The 20,864-nt window shown below is 46.4% G+C and overlaps 1 protein-coding gene across 4 annotated transcripts in view; it reads right to left on the bottom strand.

Moving 5' to 3' along the window:
- PRR5L (proline rich 5 like) overlaps positions 1–20,864 on the bottom strand; it is a 344,445-nt gene that overhangs the window by 67,267 nt on the left and 256,314 nt on the right. For all 4 annotated transcript variants that reach the window (XM_069623352.1, XM_069623350.1, XM_069623353.1 and 1 more), the window contains 2 exons: positions 14,743–14,834; positions 440–580 (listed from right to left, as the gene is read on the bottom strand). In XM_069623352.1, coding sequence (XP_069479453.1) covers positions 440–580; positions 14,743–14,834 — 233 coding nt within the window. The remainder of the gene's footprint in view (positions 1–439; positions 581–14,742; positions 14,835–20,864) is intronic.

Here is a 20,864-nt window from a genome sequence, read left to right on the forward strand (position 1 = left end):
GGGCTTGCAATGTCCCTAGGATGTCCGCGTGAGCCCCCCTCACTCAACATGCATATTTGCAACCACAAAAAGTCTTAATTATTATACTAACTCAGCACAGGGTTCTGAAACTTTTGACACTCCAGATGATTTGGGCCATCCGCCCTAGGTGACAGTCAACGGAGAAAGATGACGGAATTTGTAGTACAAAACATCTGGAGAGCAACAGGTTGCAGACCTCCGACTTGGCATGTATACATTATAAGACGGACTGGCAGAATGAATACTTTTGTTGAAACGTGTTTGCAGAGCTTATGTGAGAAGAAAATGCAGCCAAAGAGGGCAGACATGTAAACGGGGCACCCAGAAAAGTCGGCGACCAGTAGGATATGGGTGGCCAGGATGGGGCACCCAGAATCGGAGACCAGTAGGACCGGGTTGGCCAGGAGCGGCTTCCCACCTGGAGTATAAGGAGCATCTGAACGATGGAGGGTGGGATTTGCATTTTCACGCAAGAGAAGGCTTCCTCCAACTGCACCTTCAACACCACGCAGTCTCGGAATCCCAGCAGCGCTATCTGACGGACGGTCAATTCCTGGCCCTGCAAAGAAAACAACAAATGAAAAGGCGATATGTGGAAGGTGGGCTTACATCTCACTGTCAAGTAGGTGGGATACCCGAGGCACAACAAAGAAAGTGGTCAAGAGAAACAAACAGAACAATATCATTGCATGTCTACAATCAAATATCCCTGCTTAAGTGCAGTTATATTTTTGATACATGTAATAGACAGTTGTATCCACGTAATGAAGGTGTTTGGAACTTGGGTAGTGGTCTCAGTTGTTCCAGGTGCTAGATTCCTATTCTCCCTAATTATATACTGTAAATTGATACAGTCACATCAGGCCACTCAAACTTGTACAAATATACATAAGCACATACTTTACAGCTTGCGAGAGTCTTTCTCGTGGTCCCCCAATAGCATCAATGCAAGCAATGCATGGGTGTTTTCTTGTGCATAAGAGCTGTGAAGCACTAGCTCACATGAACCGCCCCAGACATTTCAAACAATGTAATAGAAATAGTATAAAATATGAATCCGTGTATTAGGGTACACTCCGCATTTACACTCAACCCGTTACCCGAGCTCCATGATGGCACCAAGGGAGCAAAACACACATATGACGGATTAATGGCAGCACATGCCAAAGCATGGGCTGGGTAGAACACTTTGCATCGCTCGTTAATGGCTAGGCTAAGATAGTATGGCCAATGAAAAGGGCAGTCGGTCCTCCAACCAGGGGCGTTGCTAGGGGGGGTTGCGGGGGCTATAGCCCCTGATCTTTTGGTTGTAGCCCCGGATAGAATCTCAGGAGCTACAGCCAAAAGACTAGCTAGCCCCCAGTCCCAACAATTCTGACATCAGATTAGCCCCGGGTCTTTTCCAGACCTAGCAACTCCCCTGCCTCCAACAGGTGCACCCTCAAAGTTATGGAAAAGTGGTCAAGTCCTGGTGAAGGGACAAACATTTTAAGGAAGTTCAATAAAAGTCGACCTTCCCAAGAATGATTGCCCCCTCCCGTCCTGCCCCCTCTTTTTCCAATCTCCTTCTCCACCTGACAAAGGGTTGCAGATGTGTTCTTCATAGCAACGGGATATTCACCCACATGCACTGAAAACAACGCACCGCATTGTGTTCACTGTACAATGGAAGCCTGATTGAAAGTCACAAAACTATTCGATCATTTGGAGATCGTACGTATGCATGCAGGGCCCGAGTAACCATGGCGCATCTGCCCCCCCACCAATCAAAAGGAGCTGCCAAAATGTCAGAAATTGCACCCTAGAAGATCATGTGAACTGGGATAGTAAGACAGGTAGACGGCACCGCTGTAGAAAGGCCTGTCTTTTTAAAGGATAATAGGATGGCACCACACATAGCGCAGACATCTCAGGAACTAGGCTCGCCAGTTCGCCGCACTATATAAAACACCACTATTATTATTACTGTGAACTTGCAATTAAGCCACTTCAGGGTGATAAGCAGACACAGCAAAGTCGACAAGATTGTAAAAGACGTCATTTTCACTACATTGCATTTGGGCATGGTTTAAAGCACAATCGCCCCGATTGTGCTAGAGCAAACGGGTTTATTCCTGATGGACAAGCTAATCATTTTGCTCACCACTGAATGTACACCAAGAGCCAGTAGACGCCACTCTTGAGCCATTAAAAACCACCAATGCCTTTTTATCAGATTCCATTTTATGAAACTCTGCTCAACAGATCCACAGGAGAACCCACACATTTGGAAACAAGGTCCGTCTGGTGAAATTGCTCTGGTAAAGATGTTGCAAAAAAGAAAGCATTTTCACTGCACACAGCTCCTCACTGTTGGCTTTGCAAAGATCTATAATCTAGTAAACCATGAGTGCGGCTTTTTTGTTTTTTACTAGCACACGCTGCAAACTGAATCACTTCTAGGGACTTCCAATGTTGGTAGCTGTAAGGTACAGTAAGATTAAGTGGTTTGCCCAGGAGGACACAATGTGGTGAAGGGTGAAGCTGAGCTAGGAGCACAGTCTGAAATGTAGGCACTTGACCACATATCTTCCCAGCTCCATTTTGTACAAGTATTTGTTGATAACCTAAACAAATCCTCTTTGGCTTTTAAAGCTGTACTATCATATTTAACTTCACACAGTGAAAGAAAATGCTGTGCAATACAGTCACTTATTTGTAATCATCGTTTTACACCCCATGGCGTTTGCAATGTACCTCTCCCATTTCTAATCAGACAATGCACTTTTTTTTTTAGGGAGAATCTCACTAGAGATGAATGGCAATTAACCAGTCAGTTGTCTACAACTAATCGAACAGGTAAAATAGTCTCCAACCTATGGCTGGGATCAGGTGATCATGTTCCCTAACCGTACCTTCACCCTGGACCGCTGCCTAACTTCACCCACCACAAGTAAGAGCCCTGAATATCTGTTTGGTGACACACATGTACAGAAACAGAAAAAACAGTAAACACTCATGAACCGACTGCATGGCCACTTTAGTTCATTGTGGACTTTGGTTTAGAGTCGCTGTCAGACACGGCTAGCAAAGCATTTTTATGAGATTATTGTACTGTGAGACCACTTTCTTGAAACCGCAGCGTACCATGGCTGATCCTGCTCCCATGCGAAGACTCTCTGGAAGCACACACGGCAATGCGGTCTTGGGGGGCGCTCCTCGTGTAGCACATGGCAGTGAATGGGAGCACGAGCCACGGAGATAGCGCGGCGGTGACATCCTTCAGAAACACAGGAGCTCTCCAAAGGCAGACTGGATAGTCAACCGCGTCGTCGTCACCCTATGAAGCTGTGCCACCACGTGCTCTGGTAGTCACCATTACAAGCCTCTCACAAATGTAATTCCCTAAAGGGCACAAATCAGCATTTCGCCCTTCACAGAGTGGCGAAACGAGTGCCATCATGGAGGGTAGTAGCACAAGTTGGGAACGGCTTAAAGGGAGGCAATTTCAAATGCAGTCATGACTACTCTAGTGCTTCTATAAAGTGCTGCCCACAAATTGCTGGTTAACAGTAGCCCTCCAGGACTATCAAAACCTGAAGGACTGGGCTCTGATTTTTTTTTTTTTTTAAAAGCATTTTATTGGAATTTGTAAAAGTGCGAAACAAACAACAAACAGTGACTTAACAATCAACTGAAAACAAATTAACTAATTAACTACTTAACTTCCACAGCCTTCATAGAGCAATGTATCGTCCGTGGTGGGGGGCGAAGGGGGGGGGGGGGTTCGGTGTGCAGCAAGTCCGTGGTCGTGGGGGGCTGGGTATGGTGTTGGCCATTCTTAGAAACCAGTCACAGGCGGTATTCTGTTAGGAGCGAAAATTCAGGGGGATTTGTGGTCGGAGGCGAATTGAATGTCACGCACCAGGGCCTTCCATGAGTCCAGAGCTTCATTGGAGTCGTCATCGTTCGAGCGGATGCCATCCTGCCAGGCCCTAGTCTCCGCCTCCGTCCACTTTTCCAGGTCTTTGAGCCAACGTCCGTGTCTAGGGCCCCTTGGGGATTTCCATGCCATCGCCACGGACCTCTTCGCAAGGATGCAAGCAAGGTCCATTAGTTTGACCTGATGCTTATGTTTGCTGGGTCTGGGATGGGCTCCCAGCAAGCATTCCTTTGGGCTCCACTCGTATCTTGTGAGCCCCGCCTCAGTGCATGTACATTCCACCATGGACCAGAAGTGCGCAGTCTTGATGCAGGTCCAAAACATATGGATCAAGTCCGCCTTGTCGTTACCGCACCAGGGGCAGTGCGGAAGTGCACGATTGTTGAAGGTTGCAACTCTTAGCGGAGTCATGTATGTCCGGTATAGGACATTTAACTGGACTTGTTTAAATCTGGTATTCCTCGACACCTCTTTGGGGTATAGAAGTATTCGCTCCCATTCGCCGTCGGTGAGCGGGACCCCCAGGTCGGATTCCCATTTTTGTCTCAGGGGCGTGCTTTTTGGGTTGGGTCTGTCGTTCAGCTTGGCATATAAGCGGGAGACCGGTCTCCAGCCGTCTGCTAGGTCGTACATCTCCTGGAGAAGGGGGTCCGGTGGGGGTTCCTCCGGCCAAACGGGCCATTGTGCCTTTGCCGTTCGCTTGAGGCGATGGTACCACAAGAACTGGGCGTTTGAAATGCCTTCATTGGCTTGTAGGGATTCGAGTTCTCTGAACATGCCGTCTTCGAACAGATCCCCCCATGTGTAGATTCCAGCTCTCTCCCATTGTCTCGCTGTCGCTAAGTCTGCGCGGGTCTTGCACACGTCAGCCAGGATGGGGGCACTGGGATTGTAGGGGTGCTCCAGGTGTCGGAGAAAGCCGGTTCTGGCCCACACCTGCCGGCCCAAGGTGACAATCATGGGGACTCCTGAAGCTTGTTTCAACGGGTTCCAAAGCATCTCCCTGGGGAACAGCTTGGAAGTCGGGTTACGGAGGAGCTTCGTTTCCGACGAAGGTTCATCAGAAAGCCATTTCGTTGTGTGACTGAGCTGTGCGGCCAGATAGTACCTTTGTAGATCCGGTAGTTGTATCCCACCTTCTTTGTGCGGGAGCGTGAGTGTGGGGAGGGAGATCTTGTGTCTGGAGGACCCCCATATGAAGTCCTTGATGAGAGAGTCCAATTTTTTGAAGAAAGGCGGCCTGATGTAAAAGCATACGTTCGTGAAGTGGTACAAGAGGCGGGGGAGAATTATCATTTTGACTATTGCGGCTCTGCCCATTACCGCCAGTGGTAGCTTCGACCAAAAGTTCATGGATTTGCGAAGGGTCCTAACAGCTTTTTCCGTGTTATGGTCATGTGTGAGAGCTGGGGTATGGCACACGTCAATTCCCAGGTATTTAAAGTGTTCTAGTTGCCATCGTATCCCGACGTCTGGGAGGTCTGACTCAGCCAGGCCCCTAAGTCTCGCCAGCGGAAACGCACAAGACTTCAATTTGCTGAATGTTATTCCGGAGTATCGGGAGTAGTTGTCGAGGATATCGAGCGCGACGTGTGCGTTGAGCCGGGGGTTATTCAAGTACAGGAGGACATCATCCGCATACATGGATATTATGGCATAATCCCTGCCCAGCCCGATGCCCGCGTCAAAATGTTGTGCCCTGAAGTATGCAGCCACTGGCTCCAGGCCCAGTATATATAACATTGGGGATAGTGGGCATCCTTGTCGGGTGCCGCGCTGTATCGGCCAGGCCTGAGACATCGTCGTTCCAGTCTTCACCCTCGCTGTCGGGGTGTTGTACAGTACCTCGATCCACCTCACGAAGCTCGCTCCAAAGCCGAATTCCTTTAGTACTTCAATTAACCACTCCCAAAAGATGGAATCAAAAGCTTTTATGGCGTCCAGAGAGAGTATAGCGAGGTCTTCATCTCGGTCGTGGGTCTCCGCCATGATATGTTGGAGCCTCCTCAGGTTCGCAGTGGTGTTGCGACCTGGCACAAAGCCATTCTGGTCTTCATGGATCAAGGTTCCAATCACCCTTGCCAGCCTCTTAGCTAAGATTGTGGTCAGAATTTTGCAGTCATAGTTCAGCATGGCAATCGGGCGATATGACTCGCAGTTGTTGGCGGGTTTGTTAGGTTTAAGTATAGGGATGATAATTGTCTCTTTCATGGAGTCAGGTAAGGTCCCGGTTTCAAATGCCTCCATGTAGACCCTGTGGAGTGTCGGGGCAAGGGTCGCAGCGTAGGCTTTGTAGAATTCGGGCGGGAGTCCATCGCTCCCGGGGGTTTTACAAGTGGTCAGCGACTGAATCGCATATGTCACGTCCTCAGCGGTGATCTCTGCATCCAATGACTCTCTCTGGGCCTCCGTCAGACTTGGGAGCTCAATCTCGGCCAGTGTGGTCCTGATGTCGTCCACTGGTATTTTGGCGTCATGGGCGTACAACCTGGAGTAGAAGGCCGCAAAAGCTTGGTTGATATCTCGTTGCGTCCGATGAGTCGTCCCCCTTTCATCCGTTATTTCGGTTGGGAGGTGTCTTGGAAACTCGCGCCGACACAGCCAGGCAAGCATTCTACCAGGCTTATCCGCTTCTTTGTGAGTTCTGGCTATGTAGGTCGCGTAGTCGAATTTGGACAGTCTGTTCCATGCCAATAGGCACTCCTCCCGGATGTCCTTCAGCTCTGTTTCGGCGTCGGGTGCATTGTTGAGTTCGGATTCAAGGTGGGTGATCCTGTCTTCCAGTTTCTCCAGTTTCAGTTTCAGTAGCTTGCGAATACCTCCGGCACCTGATATAACTTCGCCTCCTGTGACAACCTTCATGGCCTCCCAGAGTGTGCTCCAGCGCGACACTGAACCTGTATTAATGTCGAGATAATCTTCGAGTTTGGTACCCAGTTCTTCCCTGAATGCGTGGTCCGTGAGTGCTGCGGGTGGCATTCTCCATAGCGGGATTGGTGGCCTGGGTCCTCTAGGGATCCATTGCATGGTCAGTGGCGAGTGATCCGATATGGTTCTACCTAGGTAAAGTGTGTCGTCCACCTGCTGAGCCAGCGCACGATCGATGAACAGATAGTCTATTCTCGTGTGGACCTTGTGGGGGGCCGAGTAATAGGAGTAGCTCCTCTCGATGGGGTGTTGTTCCCTCCAAATATCCACCAGATCGAGCTGTTCTATTGCCGTGTTCAGCGCGTTAGATGCGAGGTTGTTCGGGGAACGGGGGGGGTCCGACCTGTCCAGAGCGCCGTTCCTGACCGAATTGAAGTCGCCACCCCATATGAAAGCGCTCTCTCTCCTGGGAATGATTTTGGCAGTGAGCATTGCGAGGTGTGAGGGTATTCCTTGTTGCGGGAAATATGAGTTCACCAGGCACACCGGTATGGAATCGATGGTGCCCCATATTATTAGATATCTGCCCTCCTTATCGGCTTCGTGGCCCAACAGGTGGAAGGGAACAGTTGGGCTCACCCACGTGAACACTCCTCTGGCGAATTTGGAATAAGGCGCCCCTTTCCCAGTACCTCCCCACTTATCGGAGAGTTTGGCCGTTGCTTCGTCCGTGAGGTGGGTTTCTTGGAGCATTGCTATTGATATCTTTTTCCTACGCAGATAGGAGTGGATCCGATTCCTCCTCATGTACGTGCCCATGCCCCTCACATTCCACGTCATCACCTTGATTTGGGAAGCCATAGAGTTATTGTTTCAGCCTCATCTTCCGCGCCTCCCGCGCCTCCGGGCGGTACATTGTCCCCCTCAGGGTCTGGCGATGTCCCATCCACCGCCCCCAAGAGCCTCCGGGCCCATTTTTCTGCTTCATTAGTAGTCTGAGGGCTGTGGTATAAACAAAAACAAATAACAAAACTAAAACTGGTGCGCCCAGCAACGACAAAGTCTTGCGGGTGCTCAGGCGCTCTCGTACCGTCTGGACCCATCCGGGTATCGGGCACGAGGAAGGTCGGGCAGGCAACTGGCCTGACCTGTTCTGTTCGTGGGGGGTGGGGCCCTGTGCCTGGCGGGGGCCGAGCGAGGGCCGTTTCATCTTTGCAAACTGTTGAGTGATGTTACCTTCTTCTTAGGTCAAGTGCCCAACGTCCTAGTTGAGTATATGACATCCTCACATCGGGCGAGGGGGTTCATCAATTCGCGGAAAGTTGAGAGTCATTGTCCGCTGCCAGATTGTTGTCCTCTAGCCACATGGTCGCCGCTGCCGGGGATTCCAAGAAGATCGCCCTGCCCTTGTGGATCACTTTTAGTCTGGAGGGGTAGAGCAACATATATTTTAGGTCCAGTTGTCTGAGCCGAGCCTTGATCGGGACGAATGAATTCCTCTCCCGTTGGACTTTCGGGGTGTAATCAGGGTAGATCGTGATCTTGGAGTCGTTGCGTTCGATAGGGCCCTCCTCTCTGGAGTGTCGGAGGATAATCTCCCTATCTCGGAAGTTCAGAACTTTAGCAATTATAGGGCGAGGGCGCGAGCCCGGCGGGGGTTTCTTCTGCAGCGATCTGTGCGCCCTTTCGATCGAGAATCCCTGCGTCAGCTTTCCTGCGCCCACCTCCTGTTGTATCAGGGATTCCACATAGGCCGTCGGATCCGGGCCCTCGCTTCCCTCCGGTACCCCCAGTATTCGGATGTTAGCGCGTCTGGCTCGGCCCTCGGCCTCTTCGGCCCTGGCTTCAAGTGAGAGTACCTTCCGTTCTAGGTCCGTCACCTTGGCCTTCAGCTCCTTTGTGTCTCCCGACGTCTCTTTAATGGTGGATTCGGCGGAGGTCAACCTTTCCGTCAAGTTGCGGGCGTCCTGGCGCACCAGCTGCAGCTCAGATTTGAACTCCCCAATTCTCATGTCTATGAACGCACGCAATGACTCAATCGCCTCCAGAACTTGTGCTTGGTTTTCTGGGGAACCTGTTGGTTGTGCTCGGGGGGATTCAGGAGTGGAAGCGCTTGGCTGCAGGGGAGTCTTCGCTTTAGCGGACACGTAGGAGTCCATGGTGCTTGCCTTTGTCTTGTTCCTGGACGCCATTTTGGCGTCACTCGATCGTGTGGAGACAGGCGCCGGGGTTATTTGTCGGAAGCAGGGTGGTCGAGGCTCAAGTTTTCAAGAGGGTGTACAGTGGGGTATTTGTCAGGTCGTTCGCGCTCATGCCCGGCGCTTTCCCCACCGCCACCGTCGTCTGTTGTCGATGGCCGGGGCCGTGCTCGGTGGTGAGGGTCTGAGCCCCGGTTTGGTTTCCCCGGCCAGGGGGTCTGGTTAGTTCAGCTCAGCAGGGCCGGATAGAGGTAGAGGCTCCTCACCCCCGATGCAGTCGCAGCAAAGGTTAATAGGTCGGTTTGGCTGCAAGTTCTCCTGCGACATTAGTTTCGTAAGATGGCCGCCATCTTGGGTCCCGCCAGGGGGGGGGGCCCGTTATCGGGCCGAATCCTTGGGCTCGGGGGCCCGGATCCAGGGGAAGACCCCTGCAGCGTGTCCGGGCTCGGTTCCCCTCTCCTCGGAACCGATTCTTTTTATCCCAGGTGCGATTTTAAGTAGGCAAAAGGATCTGGAAACGGCGCCTCGGCCGGAGCACGGCGACTCAGCTTCCACTCGCCATGAGCTCCAGGCCACGCCCCTGAAGGACTGGGCTCTGATAATCACTATGTTAAGCTGGTAAAAGAGCAAAGCAGGAACGATTCCAATCCCAGTAAGACAGCACTGCATGTGGTTGTGTCAGCCTGTGTGTAGCCTGCTGTTTACAGGTTCTAGTGCTATGAAATTGGCTCAGTTGATTAAGGCATTTATTTATTTATTTAGTCATTTGTAGAGCGCACCAAAACCGAAAGGCCTCTAGGCGCTGGTTACAGAAAGCGCAGTTAGGTTTAACTTGGAGAAGAATTGATGTTAATACAGGTAATATAGCGGTTGAATAAGCTCAAATGCCTCGAGGCACTGGTTACAGAAGGCAGTTAAGTTTAACTTAGAGCAGTAACAATGTTAGTACAGGTACATTTGCAATTGCTTGCAATCCATTACATAAATCTGTTGCATTGACTAAACTGAAAAAAGGCTAGGGGGAGGTTATGCATCGTGAGAGAAGAGCCAAGTTTTGAAGCTTTGGAGGTTTCAGCTCTTAAGTGAGATGGTAGGGCATTCCAATATTTAGCCGCCACCACCAAGCTGCGGCTGCAGGATATTTGGGTTTGATTCTGGGTATGGATAGACGACGGCGAGAGTGGGAGGCTCTGGTTGGTCTGTTAGTTTTAGATTTGATGATTTTATTTGATAAGTATTTAGGGGCAGTGTGTTCCAGACATGTGTGTGTTAGTGTGCGGGTTCTGAAGGGAATTCGATCCTTGATAGGAAGCCAATGGGCATTTCTTCTGGCAGAGAGGATGGGATCTCTTTTTGGGAGGGTCAGTGCTGCTCTGAGGGCATTGTTTGGAAGGACTTCTCATTTTTTTTGCTGCAGAAATGTGATATCTGGGTTCCCCGTAATGATTGCCCCCCCCATGCTCCGAAAGCTAAATCCAGCCCTGCACACGTGCGACATGCCCAGGTTGTTTTTGCCTTCTTATATTGGAAAAAGCAAAAACTACAAGACCCAGCGTGCAAAGGAATATCCAGGACTGCGTCGCATCTCCCAAACTACGTGGGCTATGTTGTCTTGTACATTCTTGCTACATGTATAATGTAAGCTCGCATAAATTGACCACTGGCTGGGTTGGGTCTGTTGCATGCCTATTTACATTCCGTTTGCCAACTGAAGGAGGAGGCGTGCACTCTAACCTTTTGCACGCTTGATTCCGCTGTGGAGCATTTGACCAGCCCACATGGTTTACTCAAAACCCCCATGACTGGCTATGACGTCATAGACCGTCCATTCTACACTGCGCCAATGCAACGTTCAAGTTATGACATAACGGGTCGCTGGCCGTGGACTGAATGTTATTATTTTATCAAATGTTTTATTTTATCATAGTTTTTATTTGATCAAACAGGTTATAGCATTTGCACGGCGTGCCATTTCTTTCACGTTTACATGCTTTAAAAAAAGAAACGCATGATGGGAAATGGGTTGTTGCAATGGCACTGAGAACGGAAAATGTTGACACACTTTCCCTCATATCAGTGGCTACATGTTGCGTAACTGCAGTGTGCGTCTCTCTAGGGCACAAGGCGGGCTTGGCTGCGTGGTCCCCTTTGGACCAGTTTGCTGACATGTTTATTCCCTTGCTGAGAATATTAGTAAACCGCACACCCTTTTACAAGAGGAAACCGGACAGATTTATTAGTTCCCACCCTTTATTTGCTCACTTTCACCAAACGATATGCAGGGAAGCACGACAAAGACACCCCCTTAAGCAAGCCATCCATACGTTAATTATTAATGTATCCCAGTTAAATGTGGCCATTAACAGCTGTGCTAAAATGCAAATGAACTTTAATTGCCAATAATGTTGCTAATATAATTGGTTAAAGGCATAGAAAAATGCCTGAACCATTAGGCGAGTTGCAGGCTATGAGAGTGTTGGAGAATGTTAAATGCCACGTCCTAACTTTTCATTACTGGATATAGGGTGGAAAAAGCCAGGTGAGCCGGTACAGGTCGCATTTTTTCAGGTCAACACAATTGAAGCCAGCAGGTCAACAGAGCTTTTCACCACAAGCAAGGTGGCATGTTGCAATCTGGCGCCGGTCAGTTTGGGACCAGAGTTCATTGGTACCGCACAGTGCGTGCGGTGGCCTCAGTGAAATGAGGCGATGGCCTCAGGCCAGTTTCTGACTAGCGGAGTAGGCATGGATTGTGGAAGGATGGAGAAAGAACGTCCTTCTCCTGCCTCGCTCATGCCTTTGTCCTCCACAGACGGGCTGGACCATAGTAGGGGGCCAGTCTTTGGAAGCAGGAGCTGTCCTCCATGTAAGTAGGCAGAATAAGAGGAGCATTATTTGAGTGAGATATAGTCCTGTACACAAGGTAGTCTGAGCAATCCAACTATTGGGCGCTTTCACGTGGTGTCGGGCAAGTCAGCTGGTACATACACTAGAATGCAATAGGCTGGGGTGGACTGGCCTATAGGGAACTCAGGAGAGTTCCCGGTAGGCCTCTGCACCCTGGGCCTCTTTTGTGTGGTATTTCCAAAAGTTCCTATAGGTAAAGGGTTGGGTTTCCTGAAAATGTGTAATAAGGGGCCACTCTGAACATTATTTCCAGGGCCTCTTTTCTTTCCCAGTCCACCCCTGGCAATAGGGATGGAATTGGACACAGTAAATGGGGCCATCCAATGACAGATGGATGGAATGCATCCATATTAACAGTACAGTAGTGAGTATCAAGTTCCGTAGGAAACCCAAAAATTGAATTGCTAATTACTTTTGATTTGCATGACGGATTTGGCTGATATTTTACAAACAAAACGTTTAGTTACCGGCTCACCCAGACTGGAAATCATTGGAAAGATTAGTTTGGAAATTAATAAGTTATTAAGGAAGAAAGAAAATGTTTTCGGCCTACTCCCATTCATTTCCCCATTGAGAAAAAGCCAAAATGTCTGCGCAGGGCACAGCAAAAACCGCTGGACGGAATTGGACCAGGTACGAAACAACTAGGGGCCAAAGCATTTTTTTAAAGCAATTTTTATTAATTTCAACAAACAACCAAAAAGAACCAGACAGTGAACACCACCTACACATTTCAAGTATCATATACAGTTTCACAATGTGCCCACCGCCTCCCCGTTACCCCCCTCCCCTATCCCGAGCTTACCCCACATCACCGCCTTCTACCACTCTATCCGCCGACACCCCTTCCTCTGCTTCCCTTGATGCGCCATCGTCTTCTAGGCAAGTCTGGGCAGGCCCGGACAATGAAGCTACTAAGGGCCTCCACGCTCTCAACGTCTCTGCTTCTTCCTCACCCCCTCATTGGGCCCAAAGCATGGACTTGATTTCTGCGAGGGTCTGGTGTTATTCCTTTGAGTAGTTAAAATATTTGACAGAGAAGGGGGTGCCCCCTTCTCCCAAATTTATGGCGATATATGTGTCCAACAATGCATCAGCGAGGCCTTTTAGAACCGAAAAAGCCGTAATTTCTTTTGTTGTTTGATGCAAGAAATAACCGGGGTTATAACTGGTATAACCGGGGTTAGCTGAAAATGAAAAGTGGAAAGAAATGACGTTTGGAGGAGGTAAAGGGATGACATGGTATGAGGCTAGAGGTGGGGAGGGGGAAAGAGGAACACATGAGAAATTGGGTAGTCGGGGGTGGCTTGGGACCAAGTTGAGAGCGCAAAGGTTTTTGCATAACCGGGGTTATACTGGGGATAAACTGGGCTATAGTAGAAAATGCGATCAGGAATGAGAGCGAGTCACACGAAAATAACCAGGGTTATTTGCGTGCATTCACAGATAACCAGGGTTGTTTGTAGTACATTGCAAATATAACCACGGTTATGGAAAAAGTTTAGAAAAAAAGTTAATACCACAAAAAAAAGGAGGGATTTTACAGCTATAGTGAGGTGGGGGTAATGGGTGTGGCCAAAGGATATGGGTACTGGGTTACTTTAAGGAACCGAATGGTGCAATATGGAAACTGGGCAAGGCCGTGGGCAAAGGCCATGGCGAGTGGACCCCAAGAAAACCTATATGGGGCAACATGTCAAGGGGTGCAATATGGAACGTGGACACGGTCAAAGGGCAAAAGAAACCTAGTGGTGTGGCCACAGTCGTAGGCCATGGTTAGTGGCCCAGTAGTGTTTTAAGATATACAATGGGTACAGCCAAAGGCCATTCCCACTGGGCAGGGCAAAAGGCCCTGGTTAGTGGGCCAGAAAGACATGTATAGTGGCCACGGCCTTAGAGGGTCCAAAAGAAACAAACTGCGCCAACATGTACAGTGACACAGCCAGAGGACCTGGCTAGTGGGCTGTGAAAAACCTATGATATAACAAAACCCTTGAAATCCAATGAAAAAACCATAATTAATGCACAGTTAAGTTGCAGATTTAGCGCTGAGGACTGCCCACATCCACTGAATTTCAAGTGTTTTGTTGCATTAAATCTATGCAACACGGGCCAGTAGCCTTCGGGCAGTGTCCACTACTAGAGGGGGAGAGTGATGTGGGAGACAGGGGGGGGGGGAAGAGAAAGATGTGCAGAGGTAGAGAGAAAGAAAAAAAGAAGAGTGCAAGCCTATTTGGGGTGAACATATTTTTTTAAGTGGGGGGGAGGGGGATCAGAGTTTGAGGGATGGAGAGCATGTAACCCAAGGGGTCTGCAACCTTTTGTCTTGCCAGATGTTCCGGACTACAACTCCCATCAGCACAAGTAAGCATAGTCAGTGGTGAGGGATTATGGAAGTCAAAGTATGAACAATCTGGGGAGCCCGACATTTCCGATCCCTGTTGTAAATTATATTGGAATGAAGCCTGTCAGCTTTTTGTAATGACTTAAATTCTAAACATTCCAGAATTGTCCTTTTATTAGTCTTCCCAACCAAACATACCAAAATCCAGTTTGGATGTAGAACATGCCCCCGTGACCTGGGCACGCAAAGTGCCATGGTGCTGACGTTCCAGCAAATTGTTATTCTGTCTGTTGTCCAAACAGATGCATGTAAAGGTAAACCAGCCCCACCCCACTTGTTTGAAGCATGTTCTGTATATTTCAAATCTCGCTACATTCTGTCAGGTAGATAGTTTCTGGTGACAGCTACGCCAAAAGAAACTTGTGCAGTTTAACCCCTCAACCCAACCTTAGCTTCCAAGTACTGTACATAATTTGACTTACTTGGACTGGATAGAAAATGGCTTGAAGGGTCGGTAGAATCTCAGTAAAGAAATGGTCCCAAATTTCCGACAAGATCCCGACACGGTTTTCCCCTAAAAGCAAGGAAGAAAGCTTAGTAAGAAGAAAGCGCAACTCATATTATCCTTTTTATAGGTACAATGGCTGTGTACGTTCCGACATTCTTGGCCAGTGGCCTTCAAACTGTGGGATAGGACCGCTTAGAAGGGACCTACCTCTTTAAAAGATAGGGTTGATCGCTTTAATAGAAAATGTAAGCAGTTCTTGCATTAGATGGTGCACCAGCAACTTTACATTTAACTCTTGCCAGAGAAGGGCTCGGCAAAAAAAAAAAATAATACAAATTGCAATCCACTGTTCTACTCACTGTTGGTCACCATATTGAATTGTTGATGCTAGACCCATAGAAGAACATATGAAGTAGTCGGCGCAGTAGGCAGGCTTTCCTTTTGCTAATTTTCCTCACTTGAGCTTAAGATTTCTCGATTATCAGAATATTCATTTTAATAATTTATTCTGTGGCTATGTGAGCTTCTTTGTACAGTCAGGAAAGAAGGTGGATCATGGGACTATTAGATCGAGCCCAAAGACTGTCATGCACATTTTGTTAACTTCCTGAAGGAGGGAGGTCCCTTCAAGGACAAGGAATGGAGGGACGCCATTACAAGGGAGAGAGGATCTTTGCTAACAGCCACAGTAGTTCTTCGTCTTTAAATTGAAAAGTCAATTTATTTGCCAGCAGCACTAGATTAGTGCACTAGTTGGCGTGTTTGTGATGTGGGCTATACTACCCAAACTGGCATAGAAGGCACAACGGAATGTGACTGGGCCACCAATCTTCAGTTTATCTACATTGGAGTACCACTGGCGACAGATGGGATTGAACCTGCATACCTTGAGAGTTAATCACTTGTAACATTGCTAATTATTCTTGAGCCATCATGGATCCCACCGATGAAAGTTGTGGGTGTAGGGTCCTGGCAGAACTGGAAGGAAACAAGCCATACTTAACTGCAGTTGTAATTCCACACCAAACCCCCAGTTTGGGACACCTCCCAGTTATAAATACTCCAATACATATTTTCAGGTTTTGGCTTTTAGGTGTTACTTGGCAAATGTGTATGAATGCATACAACTTTCTGATGAGTTGGGGTGTACCAAAACCCAGCTTCAAGTAAGGATTTGGCTGAATTCCGGCTGAAAATGTGATATTCGGGTTCAACCTAATAGTTTCCTCTCAAAAATACATGAAGTACTGCTTTTACTGCATGCCTGGAATCATGTAGGTATGTCACGTTTATCCTTTAAAAGCACCTTTAGTCAACCATTTTCTTATAATGGAACAGGGCAGCAATACTTTGAAATGGACAGTACTACTACAAATGAAATTAAATCACAAAATGGAGAGGTATTGACTAAAAAATTCTTTCACAAAGAACAATGGCATATCTTTCTTACCAATTCATTATGTAGAGTGGCAACGTTTGACGGGTTAATGTGTGGACAACGTGCGAGTTCAAGTGACTAATCTGTGTTTACAGCGGGTCCTCATGAGTACTTAGGCTTATTAATAATAAAACTTGACGAATGAGGGCTTCACTGTGGTAAAATATAAAGAATATAACCTTACTTGTTTCTTTCGATATATGGACGCAATGAAAGTCAGGTTACAGGTGATAGCAGTTTAAAAGTATACCCACGTGACATACGACGCGTACCCACTGTTAGGTTGCTCTGCCTTTAAATTAGACGTTCACTCGTGTCACATGACAGGAGTCAGCTGACTGGCGACTTAGAACGAGGGACCGTTCAAAGAGCAGTATAATGGAGTGTAAACATCCTTTTGTGCTTCGGGGATAGACGGATTGGTTAGAGCACGGCATAAAGTCGTTTTAACCCAGGTGGTGCTCTATGGCAATTTGTAACAAACACATTATGGTTACTTTGGTAGGGAAATTGTGAAATCTGTGGAATGCAGGAAGACGCACAACAATGCCCAAGAGACGCGGTAGAATTGACGTGAGCAAGACTTGTCGCAGATGAACACCCTCTCATTTAGATCGGTAAGCAAAACGGACACTTTATAAGGCGAGCTGTAGTTTTTCTAACACCACAGTGAGGCACACCATTTCTGAATGTTTATGAGCACAGTCAATGATACAAATCCAATGGTTGTTTATTCCAGATAGTGACCGCACCCGATCTCAGAGTGCACGGAACAGGCCATTTCCAGGAGGCGCAAGCATAAGTCGCTGAGTAATGAACACGAACCAGATCAATAATTCTAGACATCCACACAGATGAGGTGAGATAGTAATTAAATATGTGTTTTAGAGCTTTACTAAAGAGGGTCCTATCAGAGGGACCTAGGTAGATGCCCAATTGAAAATGGAATGCCCAAACTGTGAAAACTTAGCACAACGTGATTGTGGACATGCATTACTTTAAATACGCGCGACTAGGTTATTGTTAAGTTCCAGTAGTCTGATTTGAGACTTTATTTAGGTCCAGCGACCTACAATCTGGGTTTACTAGTGCTAAAGTGGACGTTCGCAGGCATCTTGACTGTTTAGGCAATTCATAAAGAACACAAACAGCCTTACATACTAGTGTGTTCTCAAACTTCTAAATTCTGATCGAACGCACTTTATGTGCAGCTTTGACTTTGACATGAAGGAGACCAGGCAGGTGATCCATCCATGTGAATATTCCTCTCTCACACTGTTTGTATTGTTCCTCAGAGAATTGTGTCTACTATGAAGACAAGCACACCAGTCCGTATTAAGCATTGATTGTTGACAGCATACGGTAAGCCGATTGACTGTTAATTTATATAACCCTATAGGCTGATAGCAGTATTTAAGTAGGATTGATATTAACTGCTGATCTTTGTTTCCTCCTTTATAATTTGGACAGATGTAATCAGAAGACCGTGTCAGCTTCTGATTCCATTTAAACACGTGCATAAATGTTGGGTTTACTAACACTGCACTGAAGAGTAGTGTTTCTAAACGCAAATTGAGTTGTCCTAGAACCTTTTTTTCAAAATGATTCACCAAGCTATGTTTAAATAGGAAATTATTAGGAGTCCATCACTAAGAGTGGCACCCCTAGTAGTTTTTCAACCAACCTATGCATTTTTTTAATTGTGCACTTTAGACCCGTGTCAATAGGTTCCCAGTTCTCAGAGCTGCAGATGTAATTTTGTAATTGTTGTAATGTTTACTAATTGTATTAAGTGTTTTTATTGTATAATGTAGTTGTGATGAAATGTGATAATGATCTTTTATGTGGTTTTTATTAAGATGTATTCAACTATTTTTTCTTTTGTATAATAAAATTGAATCTATTTCTATAGGAACAGGTTGATTCAGTTCATATTTGTTAAAATAACTGATAAGGTACAGTCCTAGATTAGAGGGAGGAAACAGAGAAACAATGGTTCTTGAGTCTTAGTGTCTGCCACGTCTGTTGGGGTTGGACCCTTGCATCGTTAAACTACCCCTTGTCTCTATATGTTGTTTCTTATCCTTTAAAAGGATCATTAAACAAATGCTGCTGCCACTTTGATTGTGTAAAGGCAGAGTGGAGGTGTGAAAGTGAGAACAGTCGCTGCTGTTCATGTGCTTTACAGACTCATCTGGTGGTTTGCTGGGGAGGGGTGAGCTGAAACAACTCTCTCAATAGTTTCGATGCATCTCTGGTCTTGCCTGTATTTTGCAGTTGGAAACTATTGCGCTGGAACAATAGTTCATGAAGTCACTATTGGAAATCTTTTTTAGGCACTTATTGATTTATGGATGATCTGTGTAAGAAATCTGAAAGTTACAGTTTCCAATCCCAACAATTCCGAATCCAAATAATATAATTAAGTGGATTAATATATGCTGTTGCAGAGATCCCAGTAAATTCCAGACCCGGAGTAAAACAGCCCTGCAGGCTAAGGTTCTAAAACAAGTAAGACGGCTTAGTGGGAAGCGTGCCTGCGGCAAAGATGTGCTTATAATATCAAAATATAGGTTACAATTCCTGCCCAGCTTTCTCATGTTGCCAAAAGGAGTCCCCTTAAATTGAGTAAAGCTGACCAAACCAAAATGCCCCAGTCTGTGGTAGCAGAACTATTCCTACCAACATTGGAGAGTTAAAAATGGAGGGGCATTTGTACAATACAAGGAGATTACTGTTTATTTAATTGTAAGTTAATTGTACCAGTATGTGTTATATATGCTGCGCCCTGATGCCTGTGGGCTCTGGCGCAAAATAAACAAATAAAAAAAAAAGAATACACATTTACAATTAAGAAACATTGGACCTTGGAGGTACAAGTGAAACAAGTAAAATAAACGTGCACATTTCAAGATCTGAAAATCAGCACTACCCATTCCCTACAGGCTCAGCTGTGAACCATAGAGGACTCAGCATTCCCTATATATTTTTGCCTGATGTCTTTCACCATGCCCCAAAACACCACATACATACCGCACTCAAAAAAGAAAGAAAAATACTACCTATTAATGAAAAGACATTTTTCACATGCCTCATCCCCACTTAGTACCACAGATAGAAAATATGGCTTTAGCATCCCAAAGGTTTGTATTCAGTAGCACTTCAGCAGGTGGCAGGCTGCTAGTTGATCTAATCACTTCCTTTGTGTTTCAGTGCCTTGCTGGAGCCAAATGGCTGAAGATGGGCATACCCAAAAGGAACATTTATAATTACAAGTACAGACAACTCAGTCTCCCCTCACAGTGATTGCATACATACATACATACATGCTACACTTTTGGGCCGGACTCACTTAGACCCTGCCCAACAAGTGACACCTATGAATGGACAAAAATACAAACTGGTAGTTAACAGTTTATTTTCCAATAATGTATTCCTTTCAGGGTTTATACAAACATAACAAAAATGCATTAAAGAATGGATCTACATATTTAAAAGTGTTTATAATTTACAAAGTGTTTTTCTTATCTACATAACTTTATTAAAAAGGCGACTATTCGTCTCTGTATCAGGCTCCGGCCGAATACTTGTCCAACTATTCAGTATTCGGCTGAATACTTAAATCTGCTATTTGGTACACCCCTGGTGATGAGTCATTATTCCAACTTTGCATGTTTCTGGCAGTGTGATTTGCTGAAAGTAAACATTGTGTGTGTGGGCTTTAGCTGCCTATGGTGTCAACTTAATGTAAATAATCCAAGATGTCCAGGCTTCATAGAATTCAGACAGCTGTGCTCTATTTTGAAGTGTGTCCGTTTTGTGTTAAGAAATTTAAAGACTTATTACTTGCAATGGTTGTAACACTTTTGTTGTCCTTTGGCCATGGCATGAATTGTATAGGGTATTTGAGGCTGCACCTGACATTTGACAGCCAAAACCGATTGCTTTGCCAATGCTGGTTGCGATTGCCATCCACCATTGTTGCTGTGCTTGGGAACAGGATTGAGAGGGAACCTAGAGGCTTGGAATGACATAACCCGACATGTATCCTGCATCCCTTGTGAAATATCTTATTCAGAGAAGTACTATACTTTGTGTAACAATGTTCTTTTTTAGGTATTTATTTCAAATAGTTTGTGGACTTTTCAATTTCCTTCCTAAATACAGCATAACGTGCATTACCTTATTTTTATAAGCTTATCATATAATTAACTGCTTGTAAAAGCAAAACCCAAAGCTTTTGAGGTTGCATACATAAGATGTCCACCTTTGTTCGGACCAAGGAGAGAGGTTTTCTATACTTCAAGTCTAACCTCAATGTGAATACCCCTACCTTAACAGACAACCAAATGGCTACTTGAACAAATGGTTCATGTGAAAATGTCACCAGGAAATTGTAGCCATGTGAAAAAGAAGTAATCAAAAAAGCAATTTCTTAATATTAATCCAATACAAGCACTGCAAAGTGTGAACATGTTTCCAGTGATGAGGTTTTTAAAAAGCTATTTTTAAATACACAAAAGGAGAAGGCTGAAACCTGAACAACGACCCAACCCCCTAATAAAACCTGGCAATCACCAGCCCTCCATCACCTAACCTCAGTTCCTAACCCTTACACTAACCAACACCCCTATTCTACCCTGAACACTTAGGCTTTC

This window comes from Ambystoma mexicanum, chromosome 11 (genome assembly GCF_040938575.1).
Source record: "Ambystoma mexicanum isolate Mex_15411 chromosome 11, UKY_AmexF1_1, whole genome shotgun sequence".
Taxonomy (NCBI): domain Eukaryota; kingdom Metazoa; phylum Chordata; class Amphibia; order Caudata; family Ambystomatidae; genus Ambystoma; species Ambystoma mexicanum.